Source organism: Mus caroli, chromosome 1 (genome assembly GCF_900094665.2).
Source record: "Mus caroli chromosome 1, CAROLI_EIJ_v1.1, whole genome shotgun sequence".
NCBI classification, from domain to species: Eukaryota; Metazoa; Chordata; class Mammalia; order Rodentia; family Muridae; genus Mus; species Mus caroli.
In genome coordinates, this window is record NC_034570.1 from 29521593 (window position 1) to 29544490 (window position 22898).

General features: G+C 49.6%; 1 protein-coding gene across 4 annotated transcripts in view; it reads left to right on the top strand.

The window, feature by feature from the left end:
• Nucleotides 1-22898, top strand: part of Arhgef4 (Rho guanine nucleotide exchange factor 4) — a 135123-nt gene that overhangs the window by 108952 nt on the left and 3273 nt on the right. For 3 of the 4 annotated variants that reach the window (XM_021176437.2, XM_029475175.1, XM_029475179.1), the window contains 7 exons: nt 5899-6035; nt 17865-18044; nt 18903-19082; nt 19262-19441; nt 19983-20215; nt 20563-20692; nt 22615-22746. In XM_021176437.2, the coding sequence (XP_021032096.1) occupies nt 5899-6035; nt 17865-18044; nt 18903-19082; nt 19262-19441; nt 19983-20215; nt 20563-20692; nt 22615-22746 (1172 nt within the window). Of the gene's footprint in view, nt 1-5898; nt 6036-14432; nt 14731-17864; nt 18045-18902; nt 19083-19261; nt 19442-19982; nt 20216-20562; nt 20693-22614; nt 22747-22898 lie in introns of those variants that run through there. The other variant, XM_021176520.2, reaches the window with a different exon arrangement.

Genomic DNA, 22898 nt, shown 5'->3' on the forward strand with positions numbered 1-22898 from the left:
CTGAGGAGGGCGCATTGGGCTCTAATCTCACCAGTACCAGCTGTCCTGGGAAACACTTGACCTCTAGATGAAGGTATCCTTCAGACCACATGGTCCAGTTGTGTGTTACAGACATTTTGGCTGTGTGAATAGGGGGACAGAAGTTCAATGGGGGGCCCCCACTGGAAGGTTGTCAGTCTTATGTTAGTCAGGGGCATGGCCTACTTTAGAGGGCAGCAGAAGATGGAGAAGACAAGGTAAGTTCTGGGTGATAAAGTAAAGGGAGGGCCGACAGACTTGCTCATTGGTGTGAACTGTGAGAGAATGAAGGGAGACTCCTAGAACACGAGGCCACTGCGTTAAGTGAAATAAACCACACTGTGAAAGACAAAAACAAGGATGGCGTGTTTCTCTCGTATGCGAGAGCGCAGAAGGGGGATGGGCGAAGGGAAGGCACTATTAAAGCAGCAAGAGGGGAGGCAGTTAAAGGGGGAGAGAAGGAAATGAAGGAAAGAAGGAAGGAAACAAAAGCAAAGGTATAAAGGAAGGAAAAAAAAAGAGAAGGGGGAACTGTTAGGAAGTTTCCTGGTTGTATGACTTTCTGCCTGAGAGGGTCCAGAGGTGGCCAAACTCCCAGTCCCTGTAGTCCTGGCCCTAAGGAGGCTAAGGGAGCAGTTGGGAGTTCAAGGCCAGCCTTGCCCACTTAGAGAGGCCCAGCAGTTAAGGAGAATGAAATCATGTGATTTCCGTAAAACTAAGTAGGACTGTAGAGCGTTGTATCACAGGAAGTAATCCAGGCTCAGAAAGATAAGTTTTACACTGGAACCTTAGGAAAAAAGAAGAGACATGAAAGAAGAGAGAGAAACAGGCTGTGTGTGTGTGTGTGTGTGTGTGGTAAGAGAGAGCAAGAATGCATGTGTGACTGTGGGTACTCTCTGAAGGGATAATAGGATCAAAGTATCCTATAGACTTTAGGAAAAATGAGACAGAAGCAGGAGAGATAGCAAGCATGAAGACCCAAGCCTGATCTCCAGCGCCCATATTAACAAGGTTGAGTATGGTACTGAGGAGATAGCAATGCCCACGGTCCCTGGGGCTTGCTGGCCAGCTAGCCTAGCATACTTCAGGCCAGTGTGAGACTGTCTCAAAGGAGATGGGTTGCATTCCTGAAGATGCCAGACAAAGTTATCCTCAGGCCCATTCATTCTTTCTCTCTCTCGCTCTCTCCTGCTCTCTCTCGCGCTCTCTGGCCCTCAGGCCCATTCATTCTTTCTCTCTCTCGCTCTCTCTCTCTCTCTCTCTCTCTCTCTCTCTCTCACACACACACACACACACACACACACACACACACAAATCTTTCATTCAAATAATTGTGACATGCTTTGTGACACTGCAGACCATGGGGCAGAAATAATGGAAATGCTCATCAAGTCACCTCGTGGCCTGGCTCGTCGTCACAGAGAACTGAAGTGTTTGCTAAAGCTGGTAGTTTGGGAAGCTAAGGACTGTGCTGTGCAGTACAAGCATGGGCTCTAGAATCCTGTGCTGCAGGTCGGCACTTGCCATTCCGGAAAAAAAAAAATGTCATAGTCACAACAAAGTTTGCAGCAGAGAGCAAACACTGTTCTAATTCTTGGCATGCTGAATCTGTCTTAACTTAAAATTTCCAGGTGTTGAAAGTCTTGCTTCACTTATGCCTGAAGCATGATACTTCCCATTGCTGCCTGTTTGTGTGTGTGTGTGTGTGTATGTGTTTGCAACCATGGACATGTGCACAAATGTACTCATACATGTGTGTGCACACGCATGTTCGGGACAGAAGACAACTTCAGGTATTGTTCCTTGGAAGCTTTCTACATGGTTTTTTTTTTAATGATTTTTTTTTTAATTTTAGTCCTGGGGAGGGTGTGTTGAATGGTATGTTTACGAGTGCAGGTTCTCACAGAGCCAGAGGCATTAGAATCTTCAGGCTTACAGGCAGTTGCTGATGCTGGAGGTGGGCACTAGGAACCCAACGCAGATCTCCTGCAGGAGCAATATGTGTTCTTAATCACTGGTCCATCTCTCCAGCCACGGGTCTTTGGAACACGAAGCTCTCTCCGGGACCTAGAGCTTGTCAGTTAATCTATGCTGGCTTATAGCAGTACTTTCATGGTCGGCAGGGGGAGGGGGTGGAGGGAGAGAGGGAGGGTTCTTCCCCAGACTATCCCATTTAACTCCCAAATAAAAGACACAAAAATCTGGTACTTTTATTAACAAGCTGTAAACATAAACTGGGCAGGTCTGAGAGTACCATACCCAGCTAGGCTGCTGGTAATCAGGTGAATGCCCTGCTACTTGCCATCTCAGTCTGGTTTTGTTGCATGTGTGTCCTCAAGGTGATTGTCTCTTGGCCACATCCTCGCTGTCCCTCCTCGTGGCCCAGGCTGCCTCATGGCGACTGCCTGCTTTCCTCTTCTCCTCTCTTCTTCCTCATGCTCCCTCCCTGAGACCCCCCTCCTCAATCCAAAGTTCTGCCTTCCTCTCTCCCCTGCCCAGTCAATGACTCCAGCTTTTTATTATCCAATCAGAGATCATTGGAGAGCATTCTTTCCGCTCATTGGTCAACACAATACCCATGCCCAGACTGCAACCTTATTTTGGGGCACAGAATTCAGCATCAGAATACACAGCACACAAGACCAACCCCGACACTGGCTGACTAGCAAGCCCTAGGGACCCACCTATCTCCACCAGCTCTGGGATCACAGGTGTGCACCATTGTGCCTAGCTTTTTTGTGTGTGTGCTGGGGATCAAACTTAGGGTCTCATGCCTGTGCAGTACGTGCCTCACCAACTAGGTGGTTGTCCCAGTCCTTGGGAGTCACTTTGTGAAGTAGTTGGGACATTATAGCCCCATGTTACAAGGTTGAGACTCAGCTCCCCCAAGTTCTTCACACATGGCGTTGCGGCCCCAAGCAGACAGTTGCAGCAGGAAGAGGGGTCATGGGCAGTGGAGCTGAGGTAAGGGTGGCATTTAGCTGGTTGAAGTTCAGTTCAGTGTGATGAATGATTTTCAGGGTTTCAGAACCATCACTATTATGTCTTTCCAGAACATTCTCATCTTTTCAGATGTGAACTTGGAGCCCCAAAGACACCACTGGAGTTAAGAGTGCTTGCTACTGTTGCAGAGGAGCTAAGTTCCCATCAAGGAGCTGAGAACCACCTGTAGTTCCAGCTCTGGAGGATCTGATGCCCCTGGTCTCTGAGGACCCCAGCATTCAAACACACACATGTGTATGCACACACGCGCGCACACACACACACACACCTCGGTGGCCACTGAGCGACACTTCCCTATCTTCCCATCCCTGACTCCCTGGTAGGCTCTTATTTATTTTGTGCTGTGAAGCGTTTGCCCGTGTAGATACCACGCTAAGTGGCACCGTCCAGTATGGGTTCCTTTGTGTGTTACTGATCTCTCTTACCACGCTGTTTCAAGGTTCATTTCTTCTACAGGCTGCACAATACTGCACTGTCTATGCGCTCGTCCTCCATACCCAGCCCTCGACATTGAGTAGCTGAGTTGTTTCCCCTTTTGCGCTTTCAGCAATAATTTTGTCACAAGTGCTTGGTATACAAGTGTCCATCAGAGTCTGATTCCATGTCCTGAGGGAGTATACCAGGAGGTGTGTCAGTCAGTGTTCTCAAGAGAAACAGAACCGATAGAATAAAGAATTTATTCAATCAGCCAGCGTATGCAATATGGCCAGTTTAGCAACACAGCTGTCTCCCATCGGAGAGGTCAAGGATCCAGTGGTTTCTCGGCCCAGGAGGCGAACTGCTTCAACAGTTTCAATCTGGCATGGAAACCTGGAGGGTTCCTGGAGAGGCACAGGAAAAGCTGGTTCTGATACCAGCGAAGGCTTCAGCAGCAACAGATAATTAACTCATCTGCCACAGGCAAGGCCAGTGGAACAAAACAAAACCTGAAAAAATCTTCTGCCACGCCCCTTTAGACTCCTCCCACACTTGTTGGTGGGTCTTCTCACACCAGTTAAGATAATTCTGCAATAGAGACGCGCCACTCAGGAGATTCTAAATTGTGAAAAGTTGACATTTGAAACCAACCGTAACAGAGGGTATATGGTAGATTGTTTGTATGTGAACTATGTGTTGTGTCGTGTGTGTATGTGGTATATGTGTTTGTGTGGGTGTGTACATGCACAGACGAGGCCAGAAGCCGACGTCCAATGTCTTTCTCGGTCAGTCTCCTTTTTGAGACAGTCTCTCTCTGAGCCTGGAGCTCACCAGTTAGCCAGGTTTCCACTTGCCTCTGCCTCCCAAGCAGTGGGATCATAAGCATGGACCTCCGTGTCTGGCTCCCTTTATTTTATGTGATTCCTGGGGGTTCACATGCCTGCACAGGAAGCACTCTAGTTACACGTGCCTGTACTCTAGCTACTGAGGTATCTCCTCAGTACCTATGCATTATTTTCTAAAGCACTGGACCATTCCAGCTCCATGTCACCCTCAGACCTTTCTCCATCTCTTATTAGCATCGTTGCTTTTATAACAACCCCCTAAGGATGTGGTGTGGGAAGAGAAAATTGTGGGGAGTGGTATGTGCACTGGAGTACAGTGTCCACGGAGGCCAGAAGAGGGCGGTAGACCCTCTGCGTGCTGGAGATCCAGGTCATTGTGAGCTATTAAACGTGGATGCTGGGAACCACGAGAAAGCTCTTAACCAAATCCAACATAAGTGCAGAATAGAAGTCAACACACAGAATCACAATCAATGAAAATTCAGAGTTATACAGCCTGGTCCCAATAGATAAGTCTACAAAAACGCTCCTGCACCCAAGGCAGAGGGAACATTGCTGAAGAGGGGACAGAAAGATCATAAGGGGCAGAGGATCAGGGAGTTTGCTATGAGACTGTGTTTCCTAGTAATGCCAGAAGCCACACCCATAAAGTCTCACCCACATGGCTACCTAAACATGAGCTGAACAAGGACAGCACCAATAGACTCGCCAAGCTGGACAGGGAAAAGCTCGAGAGACCTCAACCTTCCACAAAGAACTACAGACAACCAGGGAAAGCTGGGAGGGAGAGAGGTGTTGTTCCCCAGAGAAGAGAACACCGACTGGTTGTCCAGTTCTAGTCAGGTCTGCAGGCGTGCATACAAGTAACAGTGTATGGACTCCACAGGTTATATTATACTTAGTAAATATGTATGTGTGTGTATGTATATGTATATATATATATATATATATATATATATATATATAATCACCTATGCATACAATAACAATGAAAAAAGTCATGAATTTGAAGGAAAGCAGGGAGAAGTGCATGGGAGATGTTGGAGAGAGACAAAGGGAGAGAGCAATGTTATTAAATTATAATCTCAAAAAATAAAAAAAAATATTTTTTTGCTTCAAAAATCATATAATGTGGATATGTGTACATGCACGCACACATACTCCTTACCCATACCCATGGCATGCATGCATATGTATGTGTGTGTGTGTGTATATATATATATATATATATATATATATATATAGTGTGTGTGTGTGTGTGTGTCTGTGAGTATTTCCCCAAAGATTAACCTTTCTTCTTTGTCTTTGGTCTTCTAAAGCCTTTTATACTCATTGGTAAATGGCTTTTAACTGGACTCAGTCAGAGAGTTCTTAGATGACATGCCCCAGCCAACCCTGGTATCTCCTAGTTTTGACCCAGGGCTAGGTGAGTAGCAATAGTGATGTCAGTGACTGAAACATTCCAGCCACCAGGCAGGGATGGCTTGACTAAACAGCCCCTGACCTTCTCTTCCTCCCCAAAACATAGTGCTGCTTCTATAATCGCCCAGTTCCTTTGCCACGTGCTCAACTCCACGTTTCAAGCTGACCTGTGCCTGCTGCTGTCTCTTTCCAGGGATGCCCGACGGAACTCTGGACACTGTGTGTGCCGAGGAGACAGGCAGTGAGGAGGACCTGTATGAAGAGCTTCACAACTCTGGCCACCACTACAGCCACCCTAGAGGAGGTGGAGAGCAACTGGCCATCAATGAGGTAGTGTGAAGGAGGCTCAGCCAGTGGAATGAGGGCCACATGACAGGCTCATGCGAGCCAGATGTGCAGTTGTGTTCAAAGCACACAGCACAGCTGGGGTGCACACAGGACCCTTTATCCTGCGGCTGTTACCCCATCGTGAGGCATTTATATAGCGCCGTGTGTTTAAGGAAGAACTTCCCTGGGTGGATCCAGGAGCAGGGGCAATGCCAGGCTGTAGTCCTAATGAAGAGAGATGCTTACGAGAGGAGACCAGGACTTCCCTGTTACTCCAATTCAGGTGACATTCTGGGTAGACTGTGCTTGAAGCAAGGGAAAACTGATAAGCTGGTTTCCCTCCTGCGGACACACGCTCAGAGTACTTGCTGTTGCCATGACAACCATGGGCCACTTATAGGTTTTGCTATTTCCTGGCTAAGCAGACAAAATTAGTGAGAGAGTGCATCTGGGCAGAACCGGTTCCCATTACAACTCCTCCTTGTAATTTTTAATTGACACATGTTGTGTATGCTTTATTTAAGTATGACATTTCAGTTAATATATACAGTACGCAGAGGTCAGATCATGGTAATGGACATACCAATTACCTCGAAAGTTTATGATTTTTTTTTTGTATGTTGGAAACATTGAGAGCCTCATCCGTATTGTACAGCACGTTCATATTGTACGGAGGACCACGTGTGCTCATGTGTGTGGAAGCCAGATTGTACCCTCAGCTGTTGGTCCTCAGTCACTGTATGTCCACTTCGTTCTTTGAGACAAGGTATCTCAGTGGCTTGGAGGTATTCAAGTAGGCTAGGCTGACTGGCCAACTATCCCCAGGGATCCATCTGTCTCTGTCTTGTCAGTGCTGGGATTGTACATACACACCACCACAGCTGGCTTGCCTGCCTGCCCACCCTCCCTCCCTCCCTCTCTTCCTTCTTTCCTTCCTTCCTTCCCTCCCTCCTTATTGGTTTTTCAAGACAGGATTTCTCTGTGTGGCCCTGGCTGTTCTGGAACTTACTCTGTAGACTAGGCTGGCCTCTCAAACTCAGAGATTCCCCTGCCTCTGTCTCTGGAGAGCTAAGATTAAAGTCATGTGCCACCACCACTGGGCACCATGTCTGGCTTTTTACATGGGTGCTGAGATTTCGAACTCAGCTCCTCCTGTTTGCAAAGCATGTACTGTACAGCCTCCCCAAGCCTTTTGAGCAAACTCAATTGAACACACCAGGGCCACCCCACTTTGCTACAGTGATCTAGAGGCTATTATGCCTCCTATCCCGCTGCCCCTCCTCCTGTAGCCAGCAATTAACTAGCATTTCTTAAGACAGAATATTTGAAGCTTTAACTCTCCTGTTTCTCACTGGGAGGAGGGTGGGACATAGCAGTGAGCTTGTCCTGCCTAAGCATGAGATCCTGTGTCCGTGTTTCTGCTTCAACAGAACAGAGGTCTTGCTATGGCATTGAAGAGTTCCCATCAGGAGACGGTGTTCAGTTGGCTGTGATATCTGTGAGCAGATGACAACCAGCCCTGTCACTGGGGAGGGGACAAAGACACAGTTCCACTGTCACCCTCTGCAGCCTGAGCGGTTCCCCTAATCTTTTTAGGGACCTGGGCAGAGTTCAGGAATATTTTAATGAGGAAGAGAGCTGGTTAGTAAGGAGAAAGACACGAATAACCCATGGCAGGTGTCTCCTCAAGGGAAACCTGCCATCGATGCCTTAGCTGTATGTGGTATTTTGGTGGTCCTCTGAATTACACCTTTTTCTTTCTTTTTTTTTTAAAGATTTATTTATTATATATGAGTACAGTGTTGCTGTCTTCAGATACACCAGAAGAGGGCAGCAGATCCTGTTATAGATGGTTGTGAGCCACCATGTGGTTGCTTGGAATCGAACTCAAGACCTCTGGAAGAGCAGGCAGTGCTCTTAACCACTGAACCATCTCTCCAGCCCCAGAATTATGTCTTAAAAGGTTACTAAGAAACCTTTTTTTCCTCTTCCTTTTCTCCCCTTTTTGATAAGTGGATTTAGTGGCTCTGGGGATATGCTGGATGGAATTATAACCGGATAAGGTGAGGTCAGGAGCCACAGGGTTGCGAACGAATTTGTCCTTTCTCTGTAAATGCAGTGTCTGGTGAGATTCCTAGAACACTGAGAAGGGAGCGAGGCTGTAGGTGGTTAACTGTGAATGGAGACATTGCTCCCCTGATGATGGGGATGGGAAGCTTCAAGCAGATCCCTGGGGGAGGGGCCCACCTCCTTTCTCATGTCCCCTAACCCTCTCCATCTTCCTCTCCTGCCTGAGACCTCTCTGAAATCATTGTTGAGTATGGTACCTTCTTTACACATAAAACTAAGTAGTGAGGTGTCTGGCCTCTTCTCAGAGGCCCAGATCTGGAGATCATTTTTTTTTTCTTTTTCTTTGTAATACATTTTCATTGCTGTAGCCTTGAATGGAGAAAGGCTTATTCGTGCTGTGGCATCAGAGGATATAGTCCACAGTGGAGGAACAGCATGGTGGCTGGAAGGCACTCATCCTGTCAGAGCAGATTCCCTCATGGCACCAACCAGGAAGCAGAGGGCCTGGGCTGGAAGCAGGGTCTAGCTAATCTCTTGAAAGTCCATCCCTAATGACCTACCTCTGAAAATCATGTCTCTCACCCTGAGGCTTCTAAAACCTTGCTAAATAGTGTCAGCGGCCAAGAATGCAAGCCTAAGAGGGGAATTTCACATTCAAACCACTTCAGCTTTCATCCTATTTTGTAGTTTTTGGTTTGTGATACTAAAGGGTGAAGCCCTGGTCTTGCTCATACGAGGCACCCCTGTTCCACTAAGCCATATCCCAGTTCTCTAATAATGATTTAAAGGAGCCATTCACCAATGCTTGATGCAGAGCTTAGAAGATAATCCAGTTGGTCACATATTTATCTTACAAACAGGAGGCCCTGTGTTTGATACATAGAACCCATGCGAGAACTGGGTAGAGCAGTCTAAGCTTACAAGTTCAGTGCTGGGGTTACAGAGACAGGTGGATCCCTGAGGCTCCCTGGTTAGCCAGCCTAGCCTACTTGGCAAGCTCTAGGCCAATGAGAGACTTTATTTCCAAACAACAACAACAAAAAAGGTAGATAGCTCTTAAGAAACACACTGGAGTGGGACTGGAGAGATGGCTCAGTGATTAAGAGGACTGACTGCTCTTCTGAAGGTCCTAAGTTCAAATCCCAGCAACCACATGGTGGCTCACAACCATCTGAATGAGATCTGACACCCTTTTCAGGTGTGTCTAAAGACACCTACGGTGTACTTACATATAATAATAAATAAATCTTTGGAGCGAGTGGAGGCCGGAGTGAGCAGAGGTCCTGAGTTCAATTCCCAGCAACCACATAATGGCTCACAACCATCTGTAAAGCAGTGTACTCATATACATAAAATAAATAAATAAATAAATAAATAAATAAATAAATAAATCTTTAAAAAGAAAAGAAAAGAAACACACTGGAGGGTCCTCTTACTTGCACGCGCACACACACACACCCCATACAGGTGTTTCTTTACTGGCACACATATGTGTACCTATATATGCACAAATTCATACATACACTCCCCAATAATGCCTAATGCAAAATCAGTGAAATGTAAAGAACATGCAAATAACTTTAAAATTTTAATTAAAGAAGTAAGTTTGTGTGGGGAAGGGATCTTAGGAGATAGAACCCAGGACCTTGGGAATGCTAACCACATACTATGCCATAAAAACTATCCTCCCAGCCCCTAATCTTTCTTTTTTGGGGGCTGGGGGTTCGAGACAAGGTTTCTCTGTCTAGTCCTGGCTGTCCTGGAATTCACTCTGTAGACCAGGCTGGACTCGAACTTAGAAATCCACCTGCCTCTGCCTCCCAAGTGCTGGGATTAAAGGCGTGCACCACCACCACCCGGCAAATGACAGTTCAGATGGCTATAGGCTGTCAAGTACTTCTAGGGATTTGATCCACAGTCCACTGTGGTCCTTTGGATCCATAGTCAGTGCTCTTAACAACTGAGCCACGGCTCCAGTACGCCCCCCAATCTTTCTATCTGACCCTCATGAACTCTTTTGATGGGACATTCATGTCTTTGTAAGCAGAATCCAGAGATGATGGTCAAGCTACGCTTTAGAGAACTAGGCTGTCTTCCTCACCTTGGGCCCAGAGTCAGGATGGAGAGCATGGAGTAGACAACTGGACATTGATTTCCTTCACTGGGATACAGGATGGCCAGGAAACTCCATGGCGACAGACTGGAAACAAGGCCATAGCTTGCTGTGGCCAGTTCTGAATAGATCTCAATAATTACAGCCAGAGTGAAAGGCCAGATCTCAGGGCTCTCTCTGGGCAGGCGCCTTGACTGTTCTGACATGCTGCAGTGCTAGAGTTCTTGTGTTCTGTAGCTACCCATTTCTTTCCCAGGTGAAATTAGAAAGGTACAGCTTGCAGTTTTGATCCCTGTGGTTCTAGACAAGGACTTCATGCACAGACCCTCTGGCTAAGGAAACCCCAGAGCCAACCAAGGCTACCATGTAAGAAGCAGGAAGTCCTGAGAGAGGTATTCAGTGAGGCAGTGCAGGTGTTGTGCACACGTAGAGGGTCCCGTGAGTCACCACAGATGGTGTCCATATGCAAAAGACATTTGAGGACAGTACAAGCAGTGTCCTGACGAGTTCTGTAAGCACCGATTGCAGTCCTTAAGATACTTCACATCTTTGTTGGCTGAAGGTCTTTCAGGGGATAGCAATCATGGGAGGTAGCCTCTTTCTTATGATGCTGTGGGCTGTGCAGGAAAGAGGAAGCCTCCTCACCCATGTCTATTCTCCACAGAGCTTACCTCAGTGGAGCCACCAGTACCTCTAGATCTTAACATAGAAAAAAAGGCAAGAAGAGACTCTCTAAACGGGACAGGAGAAAGGGCAGGGTCAGACATGAAGCAAGGCCCCCAGCTTCCAGGGACAAACCTCAGGCTAGACAGCCCATCTAATTGTGGGTCTGGGGATATGAGTGACTTCTCTGGGCTCTGACTTTGACTGGAGAGTCAAGAGAGATTGAGTGCTTTCTGGCCTGCAAAAGGCATCAAGTAGACTATTGCCAGAAGTTCGTTAAAGACATAGTTGATTGCTGATGATAGGCTAACTCCTTTGCCTTCCTCTAGTAGCCTCTTCCCACCCATTGGGCATTGTCTGTGGCCTGTACTGGCTCAGCAGGAAGCTTTGCTGGGGATTCACACAAACAAATGTTAACCCTAAAGATTATTGGAGCAGGAGACGACAGGAAAGTCCAGAATGATGTTTGGCCTATCAAACCATCACACATTCACTGTGTTTTGTTCTAGGTTGTAAACCTTTCACATTCAGGCCACCACTAGCGGGGGTAAAAAGGACTTGACAATTTCTTTAAGACTTTTAAGAAGCATTCTAATGATGCGTTTGTGTCTGTGTGATGGTACATACACGAGAGTGCAGGTGCCTGCAAAGACCCGATGAGGACATCGGAGCTCCTGGGATGGCAGCTCGAGGTGGTTATAAGGCCCTGAAAGTGGATGCTAGTAACCTAACTTGGGTCCTCAGCTAGATCAGTAAGTATTCATAAAAACTGAACCTTGTCCTCAGCCCTCGGATGTCTCAGGATTTTAGTGGAGGGGAATCGGAACCCTCTAGCCAAGAGAGTGATGGATAATGTGGACCAGAGAGGCAGTTTGCATTGTGGGTACCCGAGGAACGACTGCTACCCATACTCACACATATGTGTACTTGCGGATATAGTATAGGTTTGTCATATGTTGAATAGATGTGTCGCACATGGTCTGTGCACTTGATGTATGTCAGCCAGTGTGCCTGCCCCAGCATGCAGATGTGTGGAAGGCACAGTCCTTACTGCAGAGAGCTAACTATGCAAGAGTGGGTTGGGTGTGTGATGCCTGTCTTTCTGGGTACCCCAAGGAGCATGAGGAGGTGTGGCACAGGGTCTTGTTCTTTCTGTATCCCTCACACATACTTGTTCCTGGCGCCTTGGGACTGCCCAACTGCTGCAGGATGAATCAGCAAATGAAGCAGTTAATTGTCCTTGGTCCCTGCAAGCAGCTCTCTCCTACAGCACTGTCCTGTGTAGAGCCTTCTCCAGATGCCCATGGCTTAGGCCTGGGCATGCCTGTGCTTCCTATCCTGCCCAGCCATGCTAGCATTGGCTGTAATGCCTGCTACCTGGCCCGAGTCCATCCTCAATGGGAGGATTTTTCCCTGACTGGCAAAAGTAGGCGATGTTTGTCTGTGGATCTTTAGATCTCCCTCCCTTTCTACCATCACCTAGCCTGGCCTCATCTCCCCATGCTTCAGTTCTATTGGTGTGTGCAATATAGGGAGAGGTAGAGGGAAGACCTAAGGTGCAAACACCTTACTACCTGTGCATGGCTGCCTGTATCCTCTGGGCCAGGCCATGGCTGAGAATTCCTTCTGGCTCCAGCTGCTGCCCACACAGATGAGACCATTGGGATGCCATGGTTCCCTTTGTTACATGCACACACAGCTGATGGGATCTGCTCTGAGGTAGATGAAGAATACACACAGCTTCTAGGTCATGCTGCTCAATGCCCAAACTAGAAGCAGACAGACACTAGAGGAAAGCCACAGAAATCATCTTCCAAACTTAAAGTGCAGACAAGAGGGCTGCCAATTATAAGATCTGCAAAGCCGTGGGATTCGAACTTGTCCCAGACACTGGGTCTCCCAAAGGTGCTCAGCACCTCTCCCCCTGGCACTTTGTGGCACGTGTGAGGGTCCCGAAGGACCTAAGACCAGCCCACTATAGAGTCAGCTGTTCTCTGGCTCCAAGTGTCTTTGTCGTCCCACAGGACTCCTGTGATGATAGACATACTAGACCTGGCCTGGTTCTCATGCTTCCCAGCCTGAAGGAGGAGCCCATTATCTGTTGGTGCCTCATTGTCTTGTGCTCACCCTTGTTGGATAAACCAACTGCCTTGATTGTTTGCCAAGACAGGAAAGGAACATCTGTAAGACCCTCAGACCACTGATGCCCTAGGAGCCCAGACTGCAAAGCCAGATGGTGGCCACACTTGTAAAGCAGTTCCTCTTCATTTCTAGTATTACCCTAAACTATAGAACTTGGGGCTCAGCCTCACCCACTTCAGACATCTGTGTCTCCCTTCAGCTCTCTCCTGTTAGTCTTGCCACCTTGATACTCCAGCCTAGGGGCCACTTCTGGGGGGTGGGGGCTGAGCCTTTAAACTCAAGCTTTTTTTTTTTTTTTTTGGATTCATGTAACCCACAGAGTCGTCCCAGTCATACCCTGAGCTCTTGGGATTCAAAAAGGTAGGAGTTCCTGGGCAGGGTGGTATTCTTAACCTGGCTCAAATGCAAGGGCCTTTTGTCCTATTTCATGCTCCAGATGAGTCTGTTCCTATCATGAGGTGAAGCTCATGCCCACAGCCGGGTCTGGGCCTATCTGGGTCTGGCATACCCTGAATCTGAGGCAAGCAAACATATACTCACCTCAGATGGGATACTGAGAACAAAACAAAGAAACCCTAGTCTAGCATAGTTATCAGTGATAACTGGCTCAAAAGCAGGTGCATGACTGAAAGGCCCAGCATGTGTGATGACTCCCTGGATTCATCCCTGAAGCTCTCTACAGGACTTTTGGCAGCCCAGTGGTCAGAGTCTCTTATCCTCAGCAGTTGTTATTCCTTATATAACCCTGGGGAGGAGCCTTGTGAATCCTGTATGTTTCAGGAACTCTTTGAGAACTATGAGTTGTGTGTTTACTAAGTCTTCTCAGCACTCCGTTTTGCTGGGTGAATAGGTAACAACTAATTGTCTGATGTTTCAGAGGCATACTTACTCATCTGTGAATGCTAGATGATAGCCTTAGAGCCCCAGAGCCATATAAACCTAGCATGGGCAGCACATACACGCAATCCTAGCTCTGAGGAGCCAGAGGTAAGAAGATGAGAAGTTCAAGGTCATCTATATAAGATAAGTGAATTTTAAGCCAGTTTGGACTGTGTGACAAAACAACTGGGCTACCCTTGCACATAGCAATCTTGCCACACATTCTTAGACTCAGGGACTTCCTGAGTCTAAGTCCCAGGGTACACCCACACCCTCCAGGATTTCCATGGTCATCTGTGTACCTGGTCAGGCCAAAGCCAGGAAGAAACATTGTGCGGGACATTAGTCTTTGACCCCTTCCAGGGAAGCACCCTGGGCAGATCACACTGCACCCAGAGCTGCAGCAATTAGCAACCAGGCGACTTTAACAAGTTCCCTCCCACCCCCTCTGCAGCACCTTCACCCTGCTTCCCCTAAAGCCTGGGTTGCAGCACACTCAGCGGGCTGTGAGGGAGGAGCTAGGAGGGTGAGCGCAGGCAGCTCCGCCTCCTTTCCGGCGCCTCCGGCTCCAGCCTTGAGCTGGGATCTCCCGGCGATAGGAGCCCGGAGGTTGGCCGGGCGTGATGGCCAGGCCTCCGCAGCCCCGGCGTGGCCCTGCAACGCCTGGTGGTGCCCTGCGCGCCCTGCTGCGCTGCAACTTGCCCCCGGGCGCCCAGCGCGTGGTGGTCTCCGCTGTGCTGGCGTTGCTGGTCCTCATCAACGCCGTGCTGATATTCCTACTGGCCTTCCGCTGAGCTGCGCGTGCCCGGCACCGCGGGGGAACCACGCAGGGTGAGTGGCACCTTCCAGCTGCTGTCACCGCACGAACGTGGGGGATGGGGAGACGACGACTCTCATTATCCCCATGTGCTCTTTGTCAAGGCCGGTCTGGGGATCCCACCCCCACCCCCGGGGATGCCACCCTGAGGTTAGCTGAGGGGCGTGGTGGCACACGTGCCCAAAAGACCTTTCATCTGCCCTAGAGGCTGGGAAGGAGGGGGGTGGGACAACATGGCGGGTCTCTCTTAAGATGCAGAGGAGCTCTGACTTGCTGGCGGAGGCTGTCTGGAAAGGGTATGCATGGGAGGGCAGGGCATGTATTGTGTGAGTGCAGCTAGAGGCCGGTAGAGGGTATCTGGGCTCCTCTGCACGTGATACCGGCGTTTTTGTTATTTTAGGCCTTAAAAAGTGCCAGTCAGTCTCCTAGGGCAGAGCTGCTGCTGCCTGACTTGCAGCAGCCACTCTGAACACACCCTCCCACCACTTCCGTTGCTCAGGGACAGCTTGGTGGGAAGGCGCCACCACTCCACATGAGAGAGGCATACAGGACGTAGGAGGGTAGTAGGGTGATAGATAGAAAGGCTGTGATGGTCCACAGGGGTCAGCTTGAGGCACGGCCTGGAGGCTCTACCCTACCCTTAGAACGAGTCGGAACCTCAAGGCACGGGAAGGAATTCAGCCCCTGCTCTTGGCTTATCTTAGTCCTGAACTAACCTAGGCAGTGGAACAAACCCCGCCTGCCTCCACATAGTCTTCCACCTCTGAGGCAAGGAGCCAGGCAGGCACCAACTGGAACCCTATATTTGGCAGCTGCTGCAATGCCAGGTTAAGGAGCAGGTGCACCTGGTGGGACCCACAGGAAGGGTGGCTCTGCAGAGAAATGAACTTAGCTGCAGCTGGGGTTCACCTCCGACACCCTATAAAATGTTTCTCTTGGAGACACATTTTAGTTTAGCAATGGCATGGAAATGGTTTGTTTTGGAGCGAAAGCTTGGTAGAGCCTTCCATTTGTGATGCTCATGAAGGGGAGATTCCGTTTACTGGGGTCCCGATGGGAGACAGACAGGGGAGTCTGGAAGATTTGCCAGACACAGCAGTGTGCCTGTCGGGTGCTTTCTGTGTTTGGAAACAACACTGAAGATCAACACCTCCTTCCCAGGCCTACAGGCTTCTACACGACTGGGCAGGAACCGGTGAGACTTGTCTCTATTGCCGCTCAGGACCCTGGTCTCTACCTCTGTCCCCCAGTAGCTTTCCCAGCAGCAGAACAGGATCCATACATGTCTATAAGCACTGGAGAAGGAGAGGAAGGAGAGGCTCTGCCTGCTTGCCTGCCTGCCCGCCTCTCTTCCTCCCTCCCTTCCTCTCAGTGCTTGTTCGAGGGAAACCAGGGACGGAGGTACCTCACCCAATTCATACAAAGCAGGAAGCTGGGCCAGGTTGAGTATCTAAGGTTACTTCCCCAAATCTGTAGCCGAAGTTCCAGAGCCCTGGTCAGGAACATTCCCCTGTTCTTTCTCACTGGCTTCCACTTCTTTCTCTCTACATCCTTCAAGGCTTCACATGACAGTCTACTGCAGAAGGTGCGCTGGCTCCTGGCCTGCAGCAGACTGGCTCCTCCTGTGGCCTTGCTGAGTCCTCCTGTCTTCTCCCACATGTGTGGCTGCCAGAGTCATCTGCAGAAAGTTATTGTTACAGAGGCAATGGTTCCCCAGAGGTTGGAAGTCTGCTGTCCCCAGGAACACTCAGAGCTCTGTGCGGGGATCCCTGTGTGGCATTGGGCAGAGAGACCTCTAAGATGGAATCTGGCACTGGGGTAGAGATGCTACACATTTTCCTGGGAAATACCCCTTCCTGGGCTGATTCGAGAATTCTAATATGGAAGCACCCAGAGAGTCCAAAAGGGGAACAAACAAGGATATAGAGCAGCTTAGGGGTAGGATTGGCTGGGGTGTGAGTGTGTGTGTGTGTGTGTTTATGTGTGTGTGTGTGTGTGTGTCTTGGGGATGTACAGTCGAGTTCTTTGTTAGGCTGGCCAGGAAGGAGGCCACATGCATCCCACACACCATCTCCTGCCTTAAGGCACCAGAGTCATTTATTCTTTTTTTTTGTTTTGTTTTGTTTTTTTTTTAAGATTTATTTATTTATTATATGTAAGTACACTGTAGCTGTCTTCAGACACTCCAGAGGAGGGCGCCAGATCTCGTTACAGATGGTTGTGAGCCACCATGTGGTTGCTGGGATTTGAACTCCTGACCTTCGGAAGAGCAGTCGGGTGCTCTTACCCACTGAGCCATCTCACCAGCCCCGAGTCATTTATTCTTAAAGCAGAAACAGCCTTCAGAACAGAAAACGGGGAGCCAATGGCTGGGGGAAAGAGTTCCAACCATGAAGGCCACCTGGAAGGGGCCAGGGGCAGGCGACGCAGTGGAGAGAGGAGCCTCACCAGCCCTCTGAGTAGAAAGAGCCCAGGACATAGAGCTGTCAGCCAGATATAGTGACTGACTCGGTAGCAGCTATTTAATCTCCAGCCTGGGAAGGAAAGGAAGGCAGATAGAAAGATTAAAACAGCCCTCCAGGTCTCAGTCTGAGAAGGACCACTCCTCAGCTGGTGCCTGGGCTGTAGTATGGAGCGATGGTATCATATGGCTACTTCTGCAAGGGGTTAAAGAAGCATACAAATATGACCCAGCTGCCGTGGCAATGCAGCACTGTTAACTGGATGGCCTCACAAACCATGCAAGTCCACAAGATCGTGCAGAGGGAGCGACTCCACCCTCCTCCCCCTTTAAATGGCCGCCTAGGAGAGCAGGTAGTAGCTGCCAATCGCCATGCCCCAGCCCTAGCCTAACATCTCAGGGTAGGGCATTGAAGCTGAAGCCATAAACTCAACCAAGCTGAAGGTGTGGCTGAACAGGGAAGGGGCCATGACAGTCAGTCTCATTTTGTGTTCCCTCATTGAGCTTCAACAGTCTAGGCATGCCTTAGGCATAGCCCTGCGTCCAGAAGAGCTGCTGGTCTGGAGGGAAACTTCATTTCTCTGTAAAGCAGGCCAGGATCCCTTCTAGGGCTGCTGGGTATGGAGTAGAGAAGGGTAGCCCTGCCTCACTGACCTACTGGCCTTGACTCTCTCTCTCTCTCTCCAGCTCATCAGTGATGGCAGTGTGGTGTGTGCTGAAGCCCTGTGGGACCATGTCACCATGGATGACCAGGAGCTGGGCTTCAAAGCTGGGGATGTCATCGAAGTGATGGATGCTACCAACAGGGAATGGTGGTGGGGCCGAGTGGCAGATGGCGAGGGGTGGTTCCCTGCCAGCTTTGTACGGGTACGGCTCCAGTCTGTACTTTCCTAGGTGGGGGTGAATTGAAGACTCTTAGCTCTGCTCAGAAGTCTGGGCCCCAAACAGCTCTGCAGTTCCAGGCATGGGGGGGGGGGGGTAGAACACACTCTCTCTGTTTGCCTCCGACCGGTTGGGTAGAGGATCAGAACTGTGGCACAGACTTTCAATCCCCTGCTTGCCAGCCCTCTAGGGCCACAGAGAAGAGCAGATCAGGAATATAAGAATATGATGCTTCAGAATTCAACCACTTTAATGCATCACTAAGCTGGACTGTGGGGACCGTGAAACACACACACAGCCCTGAGGGGTAGAAATATGGGAGGAGGCATAGACAGTGAGATTATACCCAAGAGAACAAATGACCAGTTCCAATCTTAGGCTGCATCTGGTCATCAAAGAACTCATGATTCAGACTCCCAAAGGTCAGGCAGAGGGAGAGAATTCCCTGGTTCTCTGGTACTCCTGGGCAGAGTCCCAACCCCTACCCTTTCCTAAACTTACAGGCTAGTGATCTAGCAAGGTCTCTACCTAGGCATATGAACTCTTACACCTAGATGCCCTAGGATGAGAAGGTTTGGTTCAGAAGTCCCTAGTGCTTTACTCCAATCCCTGATGAGAACAAAGTATACCAGAAGAGTAAGACAGTAGCTGTGGCCATCAAACTCACTATCCCCTGCCCTGGCGCTTGTGTCTAGGAGGCAGTTGCAGGGAAATTGTGGGTGAGCTCTTGGACCTGTGTGTCCTGTGGCAGCTACTGGCCTCAGCTTCAGATGACCTAGAGCGGAGTTCAGGGACTGACTAGAAGATGGCAGGGTTTAATCTGCCTTGCGTTGTTGTCTAAAGCTGCGCGTGAACCAGGATGAGCCCGCGGATGACTATGAGGCCCCGCGGGCCGGGGCTAGAGAGGCCGATGACAGCGGTCCAGAGGCCCAGAGCTGCAAGGACCAGATGCGCACAAATGTCATCAATGAGATCCTCAGCACTGAGCGGGACTACATCAAGCACCTTCGCGACATCTGCGAGGTGAGGACAGCAGACAGGGCTTGCTTGGAGAAATGAGGGTAGTGGGCTGCGCGACTTTGGCTATAGATTAGAATGGGATGGGCGCGGCCAGAGGGCGTGGTACACTGGTGCGGAGGGCGTGGCATATAGTGGGGTATACAGATGGGTCCCCGAGAGCTTGGCTCCGCCCCACCCCCCAGGGCTATGTCCGCCAGTGCCGCAAGCGGGAGGATATGTTCAGTGAAGAGCAGCTGCGCACCATCTTTGGGAACATCGAGGACATCTACCGCTGCCAAAAGGCATTTGTGAAGGCTTTGGAGCAGAAGTTCAACACGGAGCGGCCACACCTGAGCGAGTTGGGGGCCTGCTTTCTGGAACACGTGAGTGCGCCTGGACCCATCCCGCACAGGATCCCTAAGCCCTAATGGGCTGCAGTGCCTGGCCCTCCCCCGACCCCACCCCATCCCTACTTGTCTGTACTTGGCATCCTTGTGCTGTTCCAGGCCACCTACTCTTTCCCCAGAATTTTCCACACCAGGCTCACAGATAAAAGCTACTAGCCTTCCTGGGCAGACTGTCTTGTCCTCTACTGAAGCAAGTCGAGGGAATCTCTCCAGCTTCCAAGGGTCTTCCTGTTTAGCTTGACAATCATTTCATTCAAAGATAATAAAATAAAAACAGAGGCATGATCAGAATATCTCATAGAAGCCCTACCAGGAAAGCCCAGTAGCTCTAAGGATAGGCAGACACATCACAGCTAATTTTTTTCCATTCCCGGAATGACTACATAGTTTGTACCCAGCGAAGTAGAACCAGCGCCTATATAAAATTCGGAAGCTCCTGACCCTCTCACCTTATGGCTGTGGCCTGTTGCCTGGGGAAACAGGAGACAGCCATCCTGACCTCCAGCTGTGCCCCCAGCAAGCAGACTTCCAGATCTATTCTGAGTACTGCAACAACCACCCCAATGCCTGCGTGGAGCTCTCCCGGCTCACGAAGCTCAGCAAGTACGTGTACTTCTTCGAGGCCTGCCGGCTGCTGCAAAGGATGATTGACATCTCGCTGGATGGCTTTCTGCTGACCCCGGTGCAGAAGATCTGCAAGTATCCCCTCCAGCTGGCGGAGCTGCTCAAGTACACACACCCCCAGCACAGGTAGAGGGCACAGGGTGGGGAGGGGAGCTGCCTGAGACTGCATGCCACCAGCCAGCCAGTTATTTGCAGCATCTGTACTGTTTGCAGAATGCTGGGTACTGCTGTAGGCACTGGGAAACAGCTTAGGGTAAAGCAAGGCCACCACCTTGAGCTATACCGGAGTAGGGAAGGCTATATACATCAATAGTACATTAAACTGTTCTAACTGGAAGTTATGCAGGAAAGGAGGGCTACTGTACTTAATGGGTAAGGCTGAGGGTAACCGCACATGGAATGGCCTCTGGAGACTTCACAGCTCTTCCTGCCCTCCAGCTTGCTGCACCCTGCTTCTGTCTGTTCTGCCCCAGGGACTTTAAGAATGTTGAAGCTGCCTTGCACGCCATGAAGAATGTGGCCCAGCTCATCAACGAACGGAAACGAAGACTTGAAAACATCGACAAGATTGCTCAGTGGCAGAGCTCCATAGAGGACTGGGAGGTGAGGGCCCTGGCGCCCAGGAAATCCTATGGGGTCTTTGCTTGAGAACTGTTCTTGCTCTCGGGAACCCACTGCATTCCCAGGAGCTGCTTTAAGACAGGTTCTCTTGCACTGGGCCTCTGGTGGGGCCTCCACTTTGGCACCTAATGGTCTCCTTCCTGTGTGCACCTTCCAGCCACTGCCAGCCTAGGGACAGCCCTAACCCAAGGAACTATGTTTCTAAGACACACTGGTCTGTTTCTCTGCCTCCAGAACAGGCTGGACTGCTAAGTTTTAGATAACTTTTAGAACTTTTTTTTTTTTAAGATTTATTTATTATTATATCTAAGTACACTGTAGCTGTCTTCAGACACACCAGAAGAGGGTGTCAGATCTCATTTCAGATGGTTGTGAGCCACCACAGATGGTTGCTGGGATTTGAACTCAGGACCTTTGGAAGAGCAGTCAGTGCTCTTAACCGTTGATCTAGCCCAGCCTCTGGAACTTTTAACAGCTGAGTTTAGAGCCTGTGGTGGGACTAGAAATGGATGCTCACTTTTTCTGGGTTGCCCATCCCCATGTATCTGCCAGGAAGCAAGTAAAACTGATCCCTGCTCCTTAAAGGCATGGGGTGGGAGGACGCTGCCCCTCTGCACACAGCCATCTGCCACCTCTGCTCCCTACCCAGATGGAGCAGTGGTTTACTGTGCCAGCTGTTGGGATGAGAACATAAGGGACGCACAGAATAAGGCACAGGAAAGGAGAGAAGTAGAGTCTTAGGCCCTGTAATCGCACTGCGTCCTAACCCTTGGGTAGAGGCAGCAGGGCAGTGCAATAAGCCTGGTTCTGAGTCCCTGCCTGGCCAAGGACTGGAAAGCAGAGTCATCCCCATGTTGGCACGGATGGCTGCCAGCAGCTCCCGCAGGTCCGTTTCAGGTACTAAATACATCTAGCTGCAGGGGCAAGTTCCTGCCAAGCCGAACTTTTCTCTAAAGCTTTAAAAGACAGGGTTGAGCCATGTCCAGAAGTCTATATTTCTAATAGCCACCTTCCAAAAGGAAGAGTGGGGTCGGGGCCGAGGAGTTAAAGTGCCACCTTGATCTGCATGCAAGCAAGAGGACCTCGATTCAGATTCCCAGCACCTACATTTAAAAAAAAAAAAAAAATAGGCGTGGTGATACACCTGCCGTTCACTCTTAGAGGGCAGAGATAAGATTCCTGAGACTTTCTGGCCACCCAGCCTCACTGATTTTATGAGTTCAGTGAAAAGACCTTGCCTCAACGAATAAGGTAGAGATGGCTTGGCAGGTAAAGGTACCTGCTGCCAAAGCTGCCGAAACTCATGCCAGTCTCCAGGACCCTTTGATGGTAAGAGGATTCTGCCAGGGGTTCTCTGTGCTCCACACACTTGCATGTGTGCATACACCCGCCCCCCATAAATAAATAATAAAAGTTGTTTTTTTTTAAAAAGGTGGAAAGTCATTAAGACACCTGATTGATGTTGACCTGTTCCGCCACCATGCTCATACATATAAGCACACATGAAAACACACACGTAAACATGTGGGCACACAACACACCACGCAAAATGAAACAGTAAAATGAACTTTAAGGATTTTATTTAGCTCAATAGATCAAAATGTTTCAACTGTAACCAACAAACATTTTTGACATTGTTTCATACTCTTTGAGAAATCACAGTGTACTTCAGCGACATTAGATCCCCAATGCTCGCCAGCCACCGAAGGCCAGTGGCTATGAAGAAGACCTCCCCAACAGGGGTGGGTCAAACCTACCTTTCTCTCTTCCCGCAGCCACACTTGCAAGGCTGTCTTTGGGCTTGAAGAGTGTTCCTCTTACCTTGTCCACTCGCCCACGGAGGCGCAAAGTAGAGCCTAAGGTTGGGCACACTTCCCTCATGGCTCTCCTTGGGGTTCACTTAGGGGGAAGACCTTCTGGTCAGGAGCTCGGAACTCATCCACTCGGGGGAGCTGACCCGCGTGACACAGCCTCAAGCCAGGAGTCAGCAGAGAATGTTTTTTCTCTTTGACCGCCAGCTCATCTACTGTAAAAAGGTATCCGAACCACCCTGCCTTGCCAGACCAGTCCCAAGGAGTAGAGCAGTTAAGGGGGCTCTTGTCTAGAGGCAAGGAGCCTGTCAGACTCTGCCCTTGGCCATTCCATGTCTCCAGAGCCCCAGTCAGGCCCTTAAGACAGGCTCTCCATG